This window comes from Medicago sativa, chromosome 3 (assembly GCF_051527215.1).
Source record: "Medicago sativa cultivar Bolivia chromosome 3, Bolivia_mono, whole genome shotgun sequence".
NCBI classification, from domain to species: Eukaryota; Viridiplantae; Streptophyta; class Magnoliopsida; order Fabales; family Fabaceae; genus Medicago; species Medicago sativa.
The window spans coordinates 81,854,098-81,871,426 of NC_140751.1; the positions used below are offsets into that span (position 1 = coordinate 81,854,098).

Genomic DNA, 17,329 nt, shown 5'->3' on the forward strand with positions numbered 1-17,329 from the left:
CTTCCACTTCTACAGTTTGCTACATTTTAGTAAGGCAAAATCAATAAGTGCATATTATTGAAACGGTAATGATACATGGGCATTCATTTACATTCACATGACACCGGGGTTAACCACATGCAAATGTAGTTATAAATTCAGTTGAGTATATGATTAATTTAATTCTCATTGAAAATTATGGTTAATTCGTATAGTTAAATTAACTACAATTTTAGTTGTGAATTGAATCTACTCAACTAAATTAATTATATATCTGGACGTGATTAAGAAAGTATCAAATATGTAGAAAAAAGTGGGTGTACATGAATCACTTTTGTTCTTTTAAATTAGCTCTTGCTATCATTTACCAAATTTGACTAAGCATTTTCATTCAACACCACCACTCTTGAATGTTGAATTTTAAGGTCAACCAAGTCTAAAAATCGACACAAGGAATGTATCAGTTCCAACTTCCAATCAATGACTCTAGAGTAGTAGCATTACATTACATTACTGGAGTATAAACTCGTGTAACAAATTTGTTCAATTAGTTGATCCACATCATCTAGGCTCTCCCTATCAATGATTAGTCAAAACTTGCAATGTGAGAATTTTTGTAACATTTCGAAAGGTGTTTGCTTTAGAGATATCATAGCATGTAAGGAATGAAGGGGTTGAATAGGAGACATGCTAGTAATGATAAGCTTGAATCACTATTCAAGAAAGAAGACTGTAAGAAGGCATGTCTTCAATCCGTAGAACATCGTCAATCATCAACTCTTTCTCTAGCTGAACTCGCGTTGATTTCAAAATATCCTGTGATGAAAAAGAAACAATTATTCAACTCCTTTGAAAGAGCCTCTTCAATAAAGCACAAAATTTTACATATGAACATCAATTTTGTAATCCAGGCAAAGGTTAAAAGGAACTCATTATGGCCTTTTATTAATGAACTATACTCAACAAGTACACGGATTCTCACATTAAATTGCATGTACGTAGCGTTTGTCTCCAACCACTGTTTGTCCATAACCACAAATGCCACACAATAAAGCAAATCAAATGCCCACTCATTTTCTGCAAATGTTGAGAATATAGCATAAGAATTGTTATAAGGTAGAGGACGAAATTGTGATCAATTTAAGTTTTGCTTCTCAAAACCAAATAAAACGATACAGTTTCTAATTCTTACCTGAAAGCATTTGTAGAAAAACTGTTCTTATGAAAGTCCTGGGTTTGGCTGCAAGTGAAGAAACTTCCCGGCATTAACAATATATTGTTTTCAATTTTAGTTTCATAAGAGACTTGGGCTACTAGACTCATCTTTAATTAAATGGGAAAATGTTAACAAAGCAAGTGTATAAGTGCAGATTTGAATCTACAGTGAATTTGGCAGAATCACAATGTTGCGTTGTGATTTTGTCAAATAAAATTTGGCAGAATCACAATGTTGCGTTGTGATCCAGACATGCATTAAATATCTTTGGAACACAATGCATAATGACAGAAAGGCTCATCCTCATGACATACTTGCTGCATCAAGGTCTAACATTTGCATAATCATGAAAGTAATATTTACGCCAGCAACAGCAAAGGGATACTCGAAGACAACTCCCTTTCTTCCTTGCTTCATCAAAAGATTCTGGAAAGAAGTCTGCAACACAAACAGAAACTTTAGGATAAATGAAAATAAATTATTGGCAGAGTAAAGATCGGAGCCCAGGAGAGTTGGACCAAATAAAACTGATTAATTTGGTCCATAGAATGTTAAATTATACTCTTAAAAATACATGGACTCGTTGGATTTTACCTAAAGATTACATCGACATTGGAAACCTGATATTTTAATTTTTAGGTCTAAGAAAGATCCAAACCTGGATCCTCTATAGTCAACCTTACAATGTAGACGGCTATAGATTGTTAGATTTTATTCTTTCTTTCATCATCTAACAGTCTGTCGCCGGCTGCACCGTAAAGCCAACTGTAGAGGAATAGGATCCACTTTAAAAAGATTGTGGCTAGTTAAAATGCTTACCGAGAATGTCTTAGCAAAGAATAGGAGGTTCTCCAAAGATATAAAACCAGCTCCTCTGTTCAAGAAATTGGTCCAAAATAGTAGGGTAAGTAAAGACTATGTCAAGAACAAAAACTACCTCAAAACATAAGAGATTGTGAGCTAAAATTATAACCTGAAATCAGTAGATGGATCTCTTCCCTGCCATCCCATTTCTTTCCACTGATCAGAAATCAAGCCTTTGAGCTCATGACCAGGGAAGGAAGCAGACCAAAGAGCTCTCAAAGCATCCTGTCCTTGGAAGAGTTACATCAAATCACTCAGCAGTATATGCTTACTTTGATGCAAAGTAAAATAAGAAAACACGTGACAGTACCAAAAGTTATAGGATATATATACCTGGTGATCAAGCTTTGAAGCATCAAAGTAAACTTTCATTCGGCGTTTTAATCTTCTAAGTCTTTCCTCCTGCAAAGAAAAAAATGTAACTCATTGTTTTTGGGAATACAAGAGGGCCGTAGCCCAAAAAGGAGGAAATCACAAAACAACTACATGCGGAGTTGCAACTCCAGCGATATCAGCAGGAACAAAATGCCTAATTTGATCATGGCAGTCCTAAAAAATAGTAAAATTTCCTTCAGCTTCAATCTCCAAATTAGCAAGTCCGTCCGCACAGAAGTTTGCTTCACGATACACACGGCTCATTTTGATTTCCAATTCCAACATCCGTCTAATTTTTAGAACAAGCCTATACCCCAACACCAAATCATCTCTATTATTACCCAATGCTATCAGTTCTCAATATATTTGTGACAAAAAGATATGTGGAAAACACAAGCACACACGTTTGGAATCAAATTTCAGATGGATGATAAACATTCTTTCTGCAATTAATCTCAGAAAACACACTAGACTTCCAATAACATTAAAACCCTAGCTACATTATATTCACTTTTTTTTATAACGACATCATGACATAGTATCTATACAACTAATGCAACCTTTCAAACTCAGGTAGACATCAAATAGTTAAAAAAACACAGCTATGATAACTTCGCTTGTAACAGATGATTCAATTCAAGTAGAAGAACAACAACATAAAGCTTAAAAATTATACAACTAATTAATGAAATTAATACATAACTACAAAGTAGGCAAGTAAGTAAAACACATACCTGTAAAGGAGTCAAATTAATGCAGACTGGTTGACAGTTTCCCTTAGGCTTGAAGCAAACACAAGTGAGTCCTTTACCAATCCAATAAGGGGAACCACATGTTGCAGCATCATCATCTGCATATAACCAATCAGAAGAGTTCCTCATTTCAACCCTCTTCTTTTTCACAATGCCAATATCACTAAGTTGAAGTATGGTCTTTATTATACAACAAGTTGATTACAAAGCAGGTAATCAAACAGTATAGTGGAGAAGAAAGTGTGGTAATTTTTCAATAGTGTGCATTGTCGTCTTTTGCCCCGACAAAACATAAAAAGCAAAATGACATAAACAAGCCATGAGCTATGGTGTATTGTTGGGAATTTGGGACCACATTAAGCCACGTGGACATAAGTTCCCTAATAAAGTTAATTATTACACATCTAATAATATGTTGTGTTATCTTCTCCATGTGATGTGTCACATAAAATTTAAATTCTTTTTTCCCTTTTCTTTGTCTTTTTATGCTTTTTTCCTTAATTGTGACCTCTAAATTAGTTTAGTTTTGGTTAAGTTGTTTTTGGTTTGGTAACTCCTCGTACCCACCACTCCCATCATGCTTCTTGTTTATTCCCCCACTCACTTACACGCTGAAACAAGTAGTAACAACAAAACAACTCCATTAATAACCAACCCTGTCTTCTTATGAAGTTTGGTTTGACCAAGTTCACATTGGTGGGCCCTCCCTAGCCACCACGTATCTTTGATGATTGTTTACGTTACGAAACAAACAACACCGAATTTGGCACTGAAATTGATTACTATCTATCTAGTTTTTTGGGTTGGTAAACATAACATTGGATCCTTCAAATTTAAAACATTACTATTATCCTATAAAAGTTGATGTATTGTATATGTAATTAATACACAAACTTTACATTAACTTTTGAAGGATGAGTATTAATTTCCAGTTTTTCTCACATCATTGCAATGGATTAACATAAGCAAGAAAAATGAAATGAGTTATATGTATATGATATGAATAAAGGTTGATGATAGAAGATGACCTGAAGAGTGAGCAGTAGAGGAAGCTGATCCTAACAATGTTCGTTTGATTCTCAAGTGTTGCACCATAATCTTCAGTTGTGTAGTATTGCTATGATGCAGTAATACTCTGTTCCCAGTCCCTTGTAGAAGAACACTAAAGTTTTATCGTGTTTCAGTGCCGTATGTATCCAAACGCGAAACAAAACAGACCTAGTGTTCTATTATCAATTGTGGATGCTTTCTCCTACTTGCAAATGGAATTTTGTGTTACGTATAACAAATTATTTATTCTTTATTATATTCATATATTTTATTTTTATTTTTCTTGACTGAAGTTATTTGTTTTCTTTTTTAACACGCTAGTTAAATGTAAAATATTATTTATGTGACAAACAAAAACATATGAACTGGGTGGGGTGTAACCGTCTCAAGAGAGAGGGAACAAAATATTTATGATAGATAGGGTAAGAAAAATTGATCCCAAATTTGCAGTCAAACTGTCATAGTCAACAACGACCACTCACAACTTCTCTCTACCTCTCCTCCCGAGCTCTGTTTAGGGTTTCCTATTCATCTAAGTGGTGGTCTTCCCCAGCACCTCCTGGACTGCCCCCAGTACCTCCTGGCCTTCCCCCAGCATCTCCTGGTTTTCTGTTCTCTCTCTTCAATGTTTTATGTCTGGATCTAGATCCAGATTCGGTTTCTGATGGATGTTTGGAAAAGGGTTGAGGTGTTGCTGTTGACGCCTTCACACCCCTTCACTACCATAGTTTCTCCTCCCTTGTCACGCCCACCACCAGATCCACCGCCCCCTTCTTTCGATGTCACCATCCCTCCTCCACCAACAGATGTGTTAGCAACGAGAGCTCCACCAAAACCTCCATGGACTCACGGCATATCTGAGCCCTCAAGGGTTATTGTTTCAAAGTTGGGTAACTGTGTTTCTTGTTATGTTTTCTTGTTTACCATGTTCTACTGGTGTTGTGTCTTTGTGTTTAAGTATGATGTTCTGTTATGTTTTGCCTTTCCTTGTTTTACTTGTGCTGTTGCAATTTTTGATGTTGTAAGTGCCTTTGCCGTTTCCCTTTTGGGTAACCTGTGCTTCCAAGATGTTAATAGTAAAGCTGCACTCTACATGTTTGTTAATTTGCCCCAAATGAGATGGATGTTGTCGAGAAAGAAGGAAGGAGCAGTTTTACATGATGCTGCTCATACCAACTTGTGCAATTCCTCCTTGATCCATTTCTCTTCCAAGCGTGTGTTCAATCTCGACACAATCGAGACCACTTATAGTCGAACTGAGCTTGCAGCCGTAGCCTATTTAATCCGTAACTGGATAGATGTTAAGACTGTGGATTCTCTCATTTTCGTTGTCATGGACCGTGTGCGGAAGACTTTGCAAGCAAGGTTGTTAGTCTGCAGATGTTGGATGAGCAAAACCGGTTTGGCTGCTAGATCCTTGTTTATTGATGATTATCATATCTTGTTAGGCTTTATTTGTAATGGTTTTATTTTATCTTGTTGGAGATGTTCCAAGCACTCTGCTCACTCTGTTGTAGCCCTTGTGGCATTTGGTTTGATTGAATGAATTTCATTTTTACCGTCAAAAAAAAAAAAAAAAACAACGACCACTCACCATATTTGGCAAGAAATAAAATCACACGATGAAACTGAAGCTCCAAGAAATAGCTTCTGCATTGAATCTACCTCAGTTCAGCATGTTAGGAAAAACTATTTCCAGCTTACAATCAAACATGCATTTAGTCTAGTTTAGGCTTTGAGCTATGGAGCTGCAAATATAAATTGTTTTCACAAAAGACTACAGTACATAAATTTCACTGTAGTACTTTGTACAGCCTGTGTCCTTTAATCTAAACTGTTTCATAAAAGATGTTGAAACATTTAACATAGCCCTAATCATTGAAGCATCCACAAAGAATTGACTAGCACCGAATCCCTTGTCTAAATTCTATGCAAGCTTTGAAAACATTAATCATAAATTCATGGACCTCAAGGACCAACAAGACAACACATTATTAACCAGCAACTAAATGCCCACCAATACTCTATAAGCATATCCCAAGTAGAGTTGTGCTACCAACATTCAATCTAACATTTTCTTTTTATTAAGTTGAAATATTTGTAAGACTTTATGTTTTCCCATTTTCAAAATTGCTGAACCTACATATTTTCCACTTAATGAGTGAGTGCTAAGAAAGAAATTATTAGAATGAGTGTTGTCAGCACTCAATTATTTTGAAGTGCGGATATGTTTTGACGGGTATGCTTATTATAGACAACCTCCATGAGAGTGTTCCTACAAACTCAGACTAATAGTAGGCCATTATCTCAACAAGAAACAAGAGTAAACAAGCCATTATATAAAAGATCTTGGGTTTGGTGTTTGTATGTCACCCTTAATCCTTAATTGGTAGATCATTTAAGTTGTCACCAACATTTGTCACGTGTCTTGAATTTGGAGATTTCCCTTCTTACGCTTCGTATTAGACTAAAAAACTTTCAAAGCAACGAACATCACATAGAAAATAAATTCCATAATCAAAGGAATTCCAAAGAATTTTATTATTCTCTTTCAATGAATGAAATATGTACAAACTAATAGGTTGTATAACAGTAAACTGTTGTAATCTCCTTTTGTTGTTTATATGACCTTTTCCCTCCTTTACTTACTGGCCTCTATTAGTCAGGCAGTAACCAGTGTCCAGTTTCATCCAAAACGACCAGAAAGAAAAGAAGCCATCAGGATTCCAAAAGTTGCATAAAATCATTCAATCTCCATCCGCACAGAGAATGTAGATGAAAATCATGAACCCAAGTGAGGTGAAAACATCAGCCAAATCAGAGGCCAAGGACCAAAACAAATCACATATCAGAATGCTATCAAATCTCAATTTAAATTTTTATATTTGAAATGATCGTGTCAATATATTCTTCCCTTTCGGGGATGCCGCTGTAATTGGAGAACGGATGAACAAGGTCTGGGAAGATGCATAAGAAATCTGAAAATCATCTCTTCCACCAATCTGGTATTTTAAGCCTTTGGCTTCTATGAACAGATTGTCTGATTCCTGGAAGCTTGTGCTTGATCTGTCTCCACAGCATATTTACAGCATCTTCCCTTTCTGGTGGATAATGGAATTCATAATGATGGGAGATGTTTTTAAGTTGCCTCCACATTTCAGTCCAGTTCTGCTTTGGAAAACTGCGAAGCTGATTAATCATGTAGCCAGGCTCCAGTGCTTCTTTGAAAGAAAAGAACAATGAGAACTGAGAGTAGTCAATCTCATTCTCAAATGGGAGTTCAATTTTATCACTCACAATAACAGGAACACAGTGACTCACGATTGCATCAAAAAGGCGGCAAGAGGAAGGTGTGTCTCCTGCTGGATGCAAACAGAATTTTGATGAACGCATCCCTTTAGATGACTGTTATAACAGAAGCAGAGCATGAATGATTAGTATGGTTAATGTTCTTGTCATTATCAACAAAAAGGACAGCGAAACAGAAAGATACAAGGAGGAAAAACAATCAGTTAACCATGATTCTCCCACTGCAAATCTGAAAAGATCACAGAAAATTTCAAGATCTATGCTCCGTCGTATTGGTGCATGCTTAAACATGTTCGCATATGAAAGTTTTCAGTAGCAAAGGAACCGTCTAATGCTAGGACATACAAGAAATTTTCTTTACAGAAGTGGTAGTATTAGCTGAAAATATAATGAAGCATGTTCTTACGATTCAAAAACATTTCATTTTGTTCATTGAAAACAAATAGAATCCCAGTATTTAAATCAAAGTAAAAACAATAAAAGTTATAAACATCATGCATAACTTACTTCATACCAATTTTATGTTTTCTCCTGTAGCAGAACTTCTTTCATAGTGAACATCATCAAAACCAGCTAATATCTTTGTGAATTTAGCACGAACAATGCCTTTCTGCAAACATGACACACCCCAAAAATCAAGTTGCTTGTAAGTATAAGGAAGTCAGCATTATGCTTTCAATTAAATCTCATCAACATAAATACATACATCCTTACGGTGTGTCCCCCCTCTGAAAAAAAGCAGTGTGGTGCGAGACTCAAACGGATCATGAGGCTCGTCATCTACATAAGAATCTACGAAATGTACATATGGGGACACTACATCTTTGTTCAAATTAGATAAGCCTTTGGGGTAACGGCCAAAATCAACAACAACCTGAATAGACTTATTCAGCTGATCTCGCAAGAACCTAAATGCATTGGGATGTGTCATAGGAAATATGGGGTCTCTACCTCCAGACCTTTGCCAATACTTTGATTGCCTTAATAATCCCATCAAATCAATCTGGAACAAGAAACAAGCCATGTTTAACACTAGCAGGTACACGAAAGAAACAACATAATATTAAAAAAATAAAGACACGGAAAATTATGTGTGCATTTCAGTCTCAATTTTGGATGGAGCAAAATTTATTTTGACATGTTTGGATGTTTCCAGTAAGATTGATTTTGCCTCTGGAATTGATTATAACTTGAGACTTGGATTTGTAGCTTTTGACTCACGTAATTTTTAGACTCAATTTTATTGTTCAACTCACTTCTAAGTGAATGTGTCCAAACATAAATCATTTCACATTCAACTCACTTTTAACTAAAGTCGACTTTACAGAATCAATTTGTCATTGCAGAACAAAACATTATAGAACTTACTCCCAGTTCAACTAGTGCCCAATTATAGAACTTTCAGTTTATATTCTCAGAGACAAATACACAAGCAACTTCTATGCAATACTACTGTTGGAACTTGCAATGACAACAAACGGAGTCATGCATACGGGTCGGGTTAAACGAATCAAATACCTGCAATTGACGATCAATCTCCGTTTCCGGATCCCTCATGTGATGGCCATGAGTATTAAAGCTAAGCGAAGAAAAAAACGGAACAAAATACACATCAGCAACCTCCGGATCCAAAACCCTTATCGCTTCACTTTCATTGCCACCACCGTTAAGAAGCGAACCCATCATCCAGTACTCTACACTATGCTGCCTCCTCAATCCCGAATTATCAGGCCACAGCGGATAATCAACACCAGTCACCGGAGCTTCTGTCGTGTTCCTGCGGTCCAGCATTCCAACGTTGAACCGGCGAGGGAGATCGTACATGTAGACTGTTAACGGAGCTTCATCGGCGCACGGAGTAGTAGCAATAATCGCCGGTGATTGATGATAATAAGATCGAATGTCGAGTGTCCCGATTAAAATTGAGCATGGAATGAAGATTACGAGTGCTAAGATGAAAGAAATAACCACTTTACCTAACATTTTCTTTTCTGTATATAATTTTGTAGTTGTACTGATGAAAATTTGTATGAGATGTAGTGAAGTTGTTAATGGCACAGTTGGTTCATTTACTTCGTGTTTGTGGTCAGTCGCAATATGTGTCATTGCCCATGAATGTGTGGAAATGCATGCGCTGAAGATGCATTGCTTGGTTTGGAGTATTTTCGAGTCTTGTCCTTCGCGCATGAAACGGAAAAGCGGTGGATAACTTCTTCAACAAGGGAAGAGGATTGAAAAATGAGTATTTTAAATCAATGTTCGTGTTAAGCTTAGGTGTACTTGTTTCATAAAATTTTGTTTGAATAAAAATGCTAAAATAATTTGTAGTCAATTGATTTGATAACTTTTTTTTTTTTTGAATAAGTTGATTTCATAACTTAACTAGCTCCATTAAATGACGAGTCGTTTGAAAAAAACAAGTTCTATTAAATTCTTTGGTCGAATAATTATTGATTATATTATACTTACTTTATGATTGAACTTCAGATTAGACAGCCCCTTCCCCTCGAGGCCTTGAGCATTAACACAGGAAAAAAAGACATAGTTAAATTAAATTAACATGTAGTTGAGTCACCAAACCTTTAGAAAAATGTGAATGTAAATATGTTTGTAAGCATTTCTTTAACTCCGAAAATCTTTCATACTTTAGACTATGCATGCTACTAGGTTCCATATAAAATGAACCTATGAAGATATTGATCCATGACAGACCAATTTTTTGCACCGTTAGATCACATGAACCCATCAAATCTTATCATGGTCTATAAACACCAACATTTTAACTATCTTGTCACTCTAATTTTTTCTTATAAAAAAATTGACAGTAAGTCGGAACATTTTAACTATACACATAAACATTTCATTACATGAGGTTTTACGAAATTAACAAACTAAAATTTAAATACTTGCAAGTTGCAATTAAACTATGTCTTCCACGTACGATTGGGGGTAAAGATAATGAAAAGGCGGGGTTTAGTATGAGAATGGAAAGTTGTTTCCCATGATGGGAAAGTTGATGTTACAACCATAGATATATCATTTAATTTAGGCTTAATTGCACTTACAGCCCCCTATCTTTCCAAAAGTTGCGGTTACAGCCCCTTAACTAATTTAAATACAAAACAGCCCCCTAAGTATTGAATCTTTGGCAGTTTTGGCCCCCCAAGGCCAAAAAAAAACTGCCAAAAATGACACTTGTCACCTTACTTAGGGTGCCACGTCAGCCTTGGGGGCCAAAACTGCCAAAGATTCAATATTTAGGGGGCTGTTTTGTATTTAAATTAGTTAAGGGGCTGTAACCGCAACTTTTGGAAAGATAGGGGGCTGTAAGTGCAATTAAGCCTTTAATTTATTCAACGGTTCAGATCATAAGTTGGTTACCTGCTAGTAACTGTTTGAGATTCAAATTGACTTCCCTCACAATATCCTAGTGTTACTTCATTTAAAAAAAATCTCAACCGCTCCCACAATCCAACGTAGTGTACTCTGCCATGTCATCCATGAAATTATGAACATTATCTAACATTCTTCTTGCCATTCTCCAGTAATTTGGCGTGAAGGTTATCTGATATGGATATAAGTTATGCAAGAGCTTCTAATGATAAAAGTCTTCAATTTTATTTACAAGGTTTCACCGGATCTGAAAATATTTAAGCTTCCCACGTTCTAAAAAGGTTTCTATCTTGTGCGCATGACGTGATGGCGGCGCTCCGTCGAATGACCACCGTGCTACCCATTTGTTTCATCAATACGATTCCCAAGCTTCTCGTCATAGTATAAAATAAACTGTTTAACCCATCAATGCAGAAGCTCCATGCCTGTCCTCGCCGGTGTTCAACCGTGCTACCACCATAGAGGTGGCCACCTTCTCGATCCCCCACACAACCTTGCTTGCGGTCTGGGAAGCCTTCTTTTATTGATACTGTATTTTTAATCTCTTTTGAGACATAAAACTTGGAGCGTTTGATGAATATAACGGTGGAGATTTAGGCAACTGTAATGACTCTAGAGAAGCTTGACAGTGGTGAATCCATATCCCATTTATTTCACAACCGGGAAAACTGCTTAGTGCCTGTAAAAGGTGAAGTTTTCCCATCATGGGAAAATTGTCCCTTTCCCAGGCTAAACGTTACCGAATGAAAAATCCATGATCTTTTAACATGCTAAAAAACAAAAAATGGAATATAAATAGCTATAAAATCCATTCACAAAAATAGCAAAACAAGTGAATCGAATGCATTGTTCATATGTCTTACTAACAAGTCAATTTCTTTTTTTTTTTTGTTTGTTTGAGAAAGTCAATTCCTTGTTAGTATGTATGAAACTTGAAAGTGCATCAATTAGGAGAAGTATGCCACTTGGTATATTAGTCTCAGAAAACACACACGTTTGGAATCAAATTTCAGATGGATAATAAACATTCTTTCTGCAATTAATCTCAGAAAACACACTAGACTTCCAATAACATTAGAACCCTAGCTACATTATATTCACTTTTTTTTATAATGACATCATGACATAGTATATTAGTACCTATACTATACAACTAATGCAACCTTTCAAACTCAGAGGTAGACATCAAATAGTTAAAAAACGCAGCTATGATAACTTCACTTGTAGGCTGTAGCAGATGATTCAATTCAAGTAGAAGAACAACAACATAAAGCTTAAAAATTATACAACTAATTAATGAAATTAATACATAACTACAAAGTAGGCAAGTGATTAAGTAAAACACATACATGTAAAGGGGTCAAATTAATGCAGATTGGTTGATAGTTTCCCTTAGGCTTGAAGCAAACACAAGTGAGTCCTTTCCCAATCCAATAAGGGGAACCACATGTTGCAGCATCATCATCTGCATATAACCAATCAGAAGAATTCCTCATTTCAACCCTCTTCCTTTTCACAATGCCAATATCACTAAGTTGAAGTATGGCCTTTATTATACAACAAGTTGATTACAAAGCAGGTAATCAAACAGTATGGTGGAGAAGAAAGTGTGGTAATTTTTCAATAGTGTGCATTGTCGTCTTTTTATTTTGTGTGAAGTATAACAAATTATTTATTCTTTATTATATTCATATATTTTATTTTTATTTTTCTTGACTGAAGTTATTTGTTTTCTTTTTTAACACGCTAGTTAAATGTAAAATATATTATTCATGTGACAAATAAAAACATATGAACTGGGTGGGGTGTAACCGTCTCAAGAGAGAGGGAACAAAATATTTATGATAGATAGGGTAAGAAAAATTGATCCCAAATTTGCAGTCAAACTGTCATAATCAACAACGACCACTCACCATATTTGGCAAGAAATAAAATCACACGATGAAACTGAAGCTCCAAGAAATAGCTTCTCCATTTCCACCTCAGCTCAGCATGTTAGGAAAAACTATTTCCAGCTTACAAGCAAACTTGCATTTAGTCTAGTTTAGACTTTGAGCTATGGAGCTGCAAATATAAATTGTTTTAACAAAAGGTTATAGTACATAAATTTCACTGTGGTGCTTTGTACAACCTGTGTCCTTCAATCCAAATTGTTTCATAAAAGATGTTGAAACATTTAACATCGCCCTAATCATTGAAGCATCCACAATTACAAAGAATTGACTAGCACTGAATCCCTTGTCTAAATTCTATGCACTTTGAAAACATTATTCATAAATTCATGGACCTACAAGACAACACGTTATTAAGCCGCAACTAAATGCCCACCAATACTCAATAAATAAGTAGAGTTGTGCTACCAACATTCAATCTAACATTTTCTTTTTAACATTTACTTTTTATTAAGTGAAATATTTATTTATGTTGGGCTCATTTTTAAAATGGCGGAACCTGTATACTTTTCACTAAATAGAAGAGCCGGTGCTAAGAAAGAAATTATTAGAATTAGTATCGCTAGCACTCAATTATTTATAACTGTGTATATGTTTTGACGGGTATGCTTATTATATACAGACCACCTCCATGAGAGTGTTCTTACAAACTCAGACTAATAGTAGGCCATTATCTCAACAAGAAAACAGAGTAAACAGGCCATCATCTAAAAGATCTTGGGTTTGGTGTGTGAATGTCACCCTTAATACTTATTGGTAGATCATTGATAAGTTATCACCAACATTTGTCACGTGTCTTGAATTTGGAATAGAATAATTTCCCTTCTTAAGCTTCATGTTAGACTAAAAAACTTTCAAAGCAACGAGCATCACATAGAAAATAAATTCCATAATCAAAGGAATTCTAAAGAAATTTATTATTCTCTTTCAATGAATGAAATCTGTACAAAATAATCGGTTGAATAACAGTAAACTATTGTAATCTCCTTTTGTTGTTTATATGTCCTTATCCCTCCTCTACTAACTGACCTCTATCAGTCAGACGGTAACCCTGAAAAACCCTCAAATGACCATTTTCATGTGGCATATGCACAGGCAGCCTTTGACTTTTTGATAAATCCTGAGAGCATACCTTCTACCTTGAGCAACTAGCATCCACATTCAACCAAAACGATCAGAAAGAAAAGAAGCCATCGGGGTTCCAGAAGTGGAATAAAAATCTTTGAATCTCCATCCGCACAGAGAATATAGATGAAAATCATGACCCCAAGTGAGGTGAAAACATCAGCCAAATCAGAGGCCAAGGACCAAAATAAATCATGTATCAAAATGCTATCAAATCTTTACTTAAATTTTTTATATTTGAAGTGGTTTGTGTCAATGTATCATTCCCTTTCAGGGATGCCGCCGTAATTGGAGAACGAATGTACAAGGTCTGGGAAGATGGATCAGAAATCTGAAAATCATCTCTTCCACCAATCTGGTACTTTAAGCCTCTGGCTTCTATGAACAGATTGTCTGATTGCTGGAAGCTTGTGCTTGATCTGTCTCCACAGCATATTTACAGCATCTTCCCTTTCTGGTGGATAATTGAATTCATAATGATGGGAGATGTTTTTAAGCTGCCTCCACATTTCAGTCCAGTTCTGCTCTAAAAAACTGCGAAGCTGATTGATCATGTTGCCTGGCTCCAGTGCTTCTTTGAAAGAAAAGAACAATGAGAACCGAGAGTAGTCAATCTCATTCTCAAATGGGAGTTCAATTTTATCACTCACAATAACAGGAACACAGTGACTCACGATTGCATCAAAAAGGCGGCAAGAGGAAGGTGTGTCTCCTGCTGGATGCAAACAGAATTTTGATGAACGCATCCCTTTAGATGACTGTTATAGCAGAGCATGAAGGATACTATAGTTAATGTTCTTTTCATTATCAACAAAAACGACAACAAAGCAAGGAAAGACGCAAGGGAGATAAACAATTAATTGATTGTGATTCTCCCATTGTAAAGGTTAAGCATATGAATGTTTTTAGTAGTAGAGGAACAATCTAAATGCTAGGAACTACAAGTACTCTTTTACAAATAAGAAACTTTCTTCCCAGAATTGATGTTATTAGCTGAAAACATAATAAAAGAATGTGCTCACACTTCCAAAACATTTCATTTTGTTCATAAAAAACAAATAGAATCTCAGTATCAGAATGCAAGTGAAAAAATGACCTTTCAACTAATGAGATGTTTAATAAGCACAAATTTTCCAGCTACATATATGTGAAAACCGTAAAAGTTATGAACTTCATGCATAACTTCATACCAATTTTATGTTCTCTCCTGTAGCAAAACTTCGTTCGTAGTGAACATCATCAAAACCAGCTAATATCTTTGTGAATTTAGCACGAACAATGCCTTTCTGCAAACATCACATACGCCAGAAATCAAGTTGCTTGTAAATTTAAAGAACTCCACATTATTCTTTCAATTAAATCTCAGCAAGGCAAAATACCTACATCCTTACGGTGCGTCCTCCCTCTGAAAAAAAGCAGTGTGGTGCGAGACTCAAACAGATCATGAGGCTCGTCATCTATAAAAGAATCGACAACATGTACATATGGAGACACTACATCTTTGTTCAAATTAGACACGCCTTTGGGGTAACGACCAAAATCAACAACAACCTGAATAGACTCATTCAGTTGATCACGCAAGAACCTAAAGGCATTGGGATGTGTCATAGGAAATATGTGGTCTCTACCTCCAGACTTTTGCCAATACTTTGATTGCCTTAATAATCCCATCAAATCAATCTGGAACCAAAAACAAGCCATGCTTAAAACTAACAAGTGGTAACAACATAAGTTTAAACAATAAAAGACACTAACAAGTGAAAAATTATGTGTATGTTTGGTGTCAATTTTTAATGGAGAAATTGATTCTCTAAAGGTGTAAAATTGATTTTGACACGTTCTAATGTTTCCAAGTAAAATTGATTTTGCCTCTAGAATTGATTATAACTTGAAACTATGATTTGTAGCTTTTGTCTCCAAACGTAATTTTCAGACTCAAAATATGGTTAGCTCACTTCTATGTAAATATGTTCAAACATAACCCACTTTTAACTAAAGTCAATTTTATAAAATCAATTCATTCAAAATCAATTTATGGCATTGCAGAACCAAACACTCATTATACCCAATTATAGAACATTCAGTTTACATTCTAACAGACAAATACACAAGCAACTTCTATGCAATACTATAGGAACTTGCAACGAATACAACAAACGAGCAATGAATTCAGGTCAGGTCAAACCAATCAAATACCTGCAATTGTCGATCAATCTCCGTCTCCGGATCCGTCATGTGATGGCCATGAGTATTAAAACTAAGCGAAGAAAAAAACGGAACAAACAACACATCAGCAACCTCCGGATCCAAAACCCTCACCGCTTCACTTCCATTGCCACCACCGTTAAGAAGTGAACCCATCATCCAGTACTCTACACTATGCTGCCTCTTCAAACCCGAATTATCAGGCCACAGCGGATAATCAGCAATGGTCACCGGAGCTTCCGTCGTGTTCCGGCGGTCAAGCATTCCGACGTTGAACCGGCGAGGGAGATCGTACATGTAAACTTTGAGAGGAGTTTCATCTTGGCATGGGGCAGTTGTAATAATCGCCGGTGATTGTTGATAATAAGATCGAATGTCGAGTGTCCCGATTAAAATTGAGCATGGAATGAAGATTAAGAGTGCTAAGATGAAAGAAATAACCACTTTACCTAACATTTTCTTTTCTGTATATAATTTTCTACTGATGAAAATTTGTATGAAGATGTAGTGAGGTAGTTAATGGCACAGTTGGTTCATTTACTTTGCGTTTGTGGTCAGTGGCAATGTGGCATTATTGCCCATAAATGTGTGGAAATGCATGTGCTGAAGATGCATTGCTTGGTTTGGAGGTTGAGTATATTGGTAGTTTGTTTGCATCACAGTAATTTGATTAGCATGTGTTAGCTGCTATTTTCGAGCCTTGTCCTTCACGCATGAAACGGAAAAGCGGTGGATAACTTCTTTCACAAGGGAAGAGGATTTAAAAATGAGTATTTCAAATCAAAGTTCGTGCTTAGCTCAGGTGTGTTTGTTTAGAGTTTAGACTTAGTACCCGTTTGGAATCACGGTGAAAATCACAACCACTGATGTTTTGGCTAAAGCTCTAAAATTGAGTTTATACTTTTTCACATTTTTTTAAGTACTGGGATGCGTGAATAATGCATTGGGATGCGGTTTCCGGCTTCCAACCACGTTTCCAAACACACACTTAATCGGATTGAAAAGCTGGGACTGTTTCACATTTTTTGTTTGAATAAAAATGTCAAAATAAAGATATAGAAGCCAAATGATTTGACTAATTAACGAGCTTCATTGGCGAGTTCTTTGAA

General features: G+C 35.9%; 3 protein-coding genes across 3 annotated transcripts; all 3 read right to left on the bottom strand.

The window, feature by feature from the left end:
- Positions 1-342: 342 nt before the first annotated feature.
- Positions 343-4,440, bottom strand: LOC146940890 (ELMO/CED-12 family protein). Its single transcript, XM_085754657.1, has 9 exons — positions 4,215-4,440; positions 3,169-3,284; positions 2,393-2,461; positions 2,169-2,284; positions 2,015-2,069; positions 1,510-1,633; positions 1,172-1,219; positions 962-1,056; positions 343-795 (listed from the first exon to the last, which is right to left on the bottom strand). The coding sequence occupies exons 1-9, from the start codon at positions 4,279-4,281 to the stop codon at positions 697-699; spliced, it is 789 nt and encodes a 262-aa protein (XP_085610783.1). The 5' UTR covers positions 4,282-4,440; the 3' UTR covers positions 343-696.
- Positions 4,441-7,090: 2,650 nt separating this feature from the next.
- LOC146940891 (putative arabinosyltransferase ARAD1) lies at positions 7,091-9,528 on the bottom strand. The gene is made up of 4 exons (XM_085757993.1): positions 9,064-9,528; positions 8,252-8,548; positions 8,060-8,155; positions 7,091-7,641 (listed from the first exon to the last, which is right to left on the bottom strand). The coding sequence occupies exons 1-4, from the start codon at positions 9,526-9,528 to the stop codon at positions 7,222-7,224; spliced, it is 1,278 nt and encodes a 425-aa protein (XP_085614119.1). The 3' UTR covers positions 7,091-7,221.
- Positions 9,529-13,775: 4,247 nt separating this feature from the next.
- LOC146940892 (putative arabinosyltransferase ARAD1) lies at positions 13,776-16,677 on the bottom strand. The gene is made up of 4 exons (XM_085757994.1): positions 16,212-16,677; positions 15,399-15,695; positions 15,206-15,301; positions 13,776-14,773 (listed from the first exon to the last, which is right to left on the bottom strand). Exons 1-4 carry the CDS (start codon positions 16,674-16,676, stop codon positions 14,354-14,356), a joined length of 1,278 nt encoding a protein of 425 aa, XP_085614120.1. The 5' UTR covers position 16,677; the 3' UTR covers positions 13,776-14,353.
- Between the last annotated feature and the right edge of the window lie 652 nt (positions 16,678-17,329).

Coding starts and splice junctions, on each gene's coding strand:
- LOC146940891 (XM_085757993.1), bottom strand. CDS start 9,528: ATGTTAGGTAAAGTGGTTATTTCTTTCATCTTAGCACTCGTAATCTTC. Junction 8,156..8,251: donor GGGGGACACACCGTAAGGAT/GTATGTATTTAT, acceptor TCATGTTTGCAG/AAAGGCATTGTTCGTGCTAA. Junction 7,642..8,059: donor CAGGAGAAAACATAAAATTG/GTATGAAGTAAG, acceptor CTGTTATAACAG/TCATCTAAAGGGATGCGTTC.
- LOC146940892 (XM_085757994.1), bottom strand. CDS start 16,676: ATGTTAGGTAAAGTGGTTATTTCTTTCATCTTAGCACTCTTAATCTTC. Junction 15,696..16,211: donor AGATTGATCGACAATTGCAG/GTATTTGATTGG, acceptor TTTTGGTTCCAG/ATTGATTTGATGGGATTATT. Junction 15,302..15,398: donor GGAGGACGCACCGTAAGGAT/GTAGGTATTTTG, acceptor TGATGTTTGCAG/AAAGGCATTGTTCGTGCTAA.
- LOC146940890 (XM_085754657.1), bottom strand. CDS start 4,281: ATGGTGCAACACTTGAGAATCAAACGAACATTGTTAGGATCAGCTTCC. Junction 2,070..2,168: donor GATCCATCTACTGATTTCAG/GTTATAATTTTA, acceptor TTTCTTGAACAG/AGGAGCTGGTTTTATATCTT. Junction 1,634..2,014: donor TCTTTGCTAAGACATTCTCG/GTAAGCATTTTA, acceptor TTTGTGTTGCAG/ACTTCTTTCCAGAATCTTTT.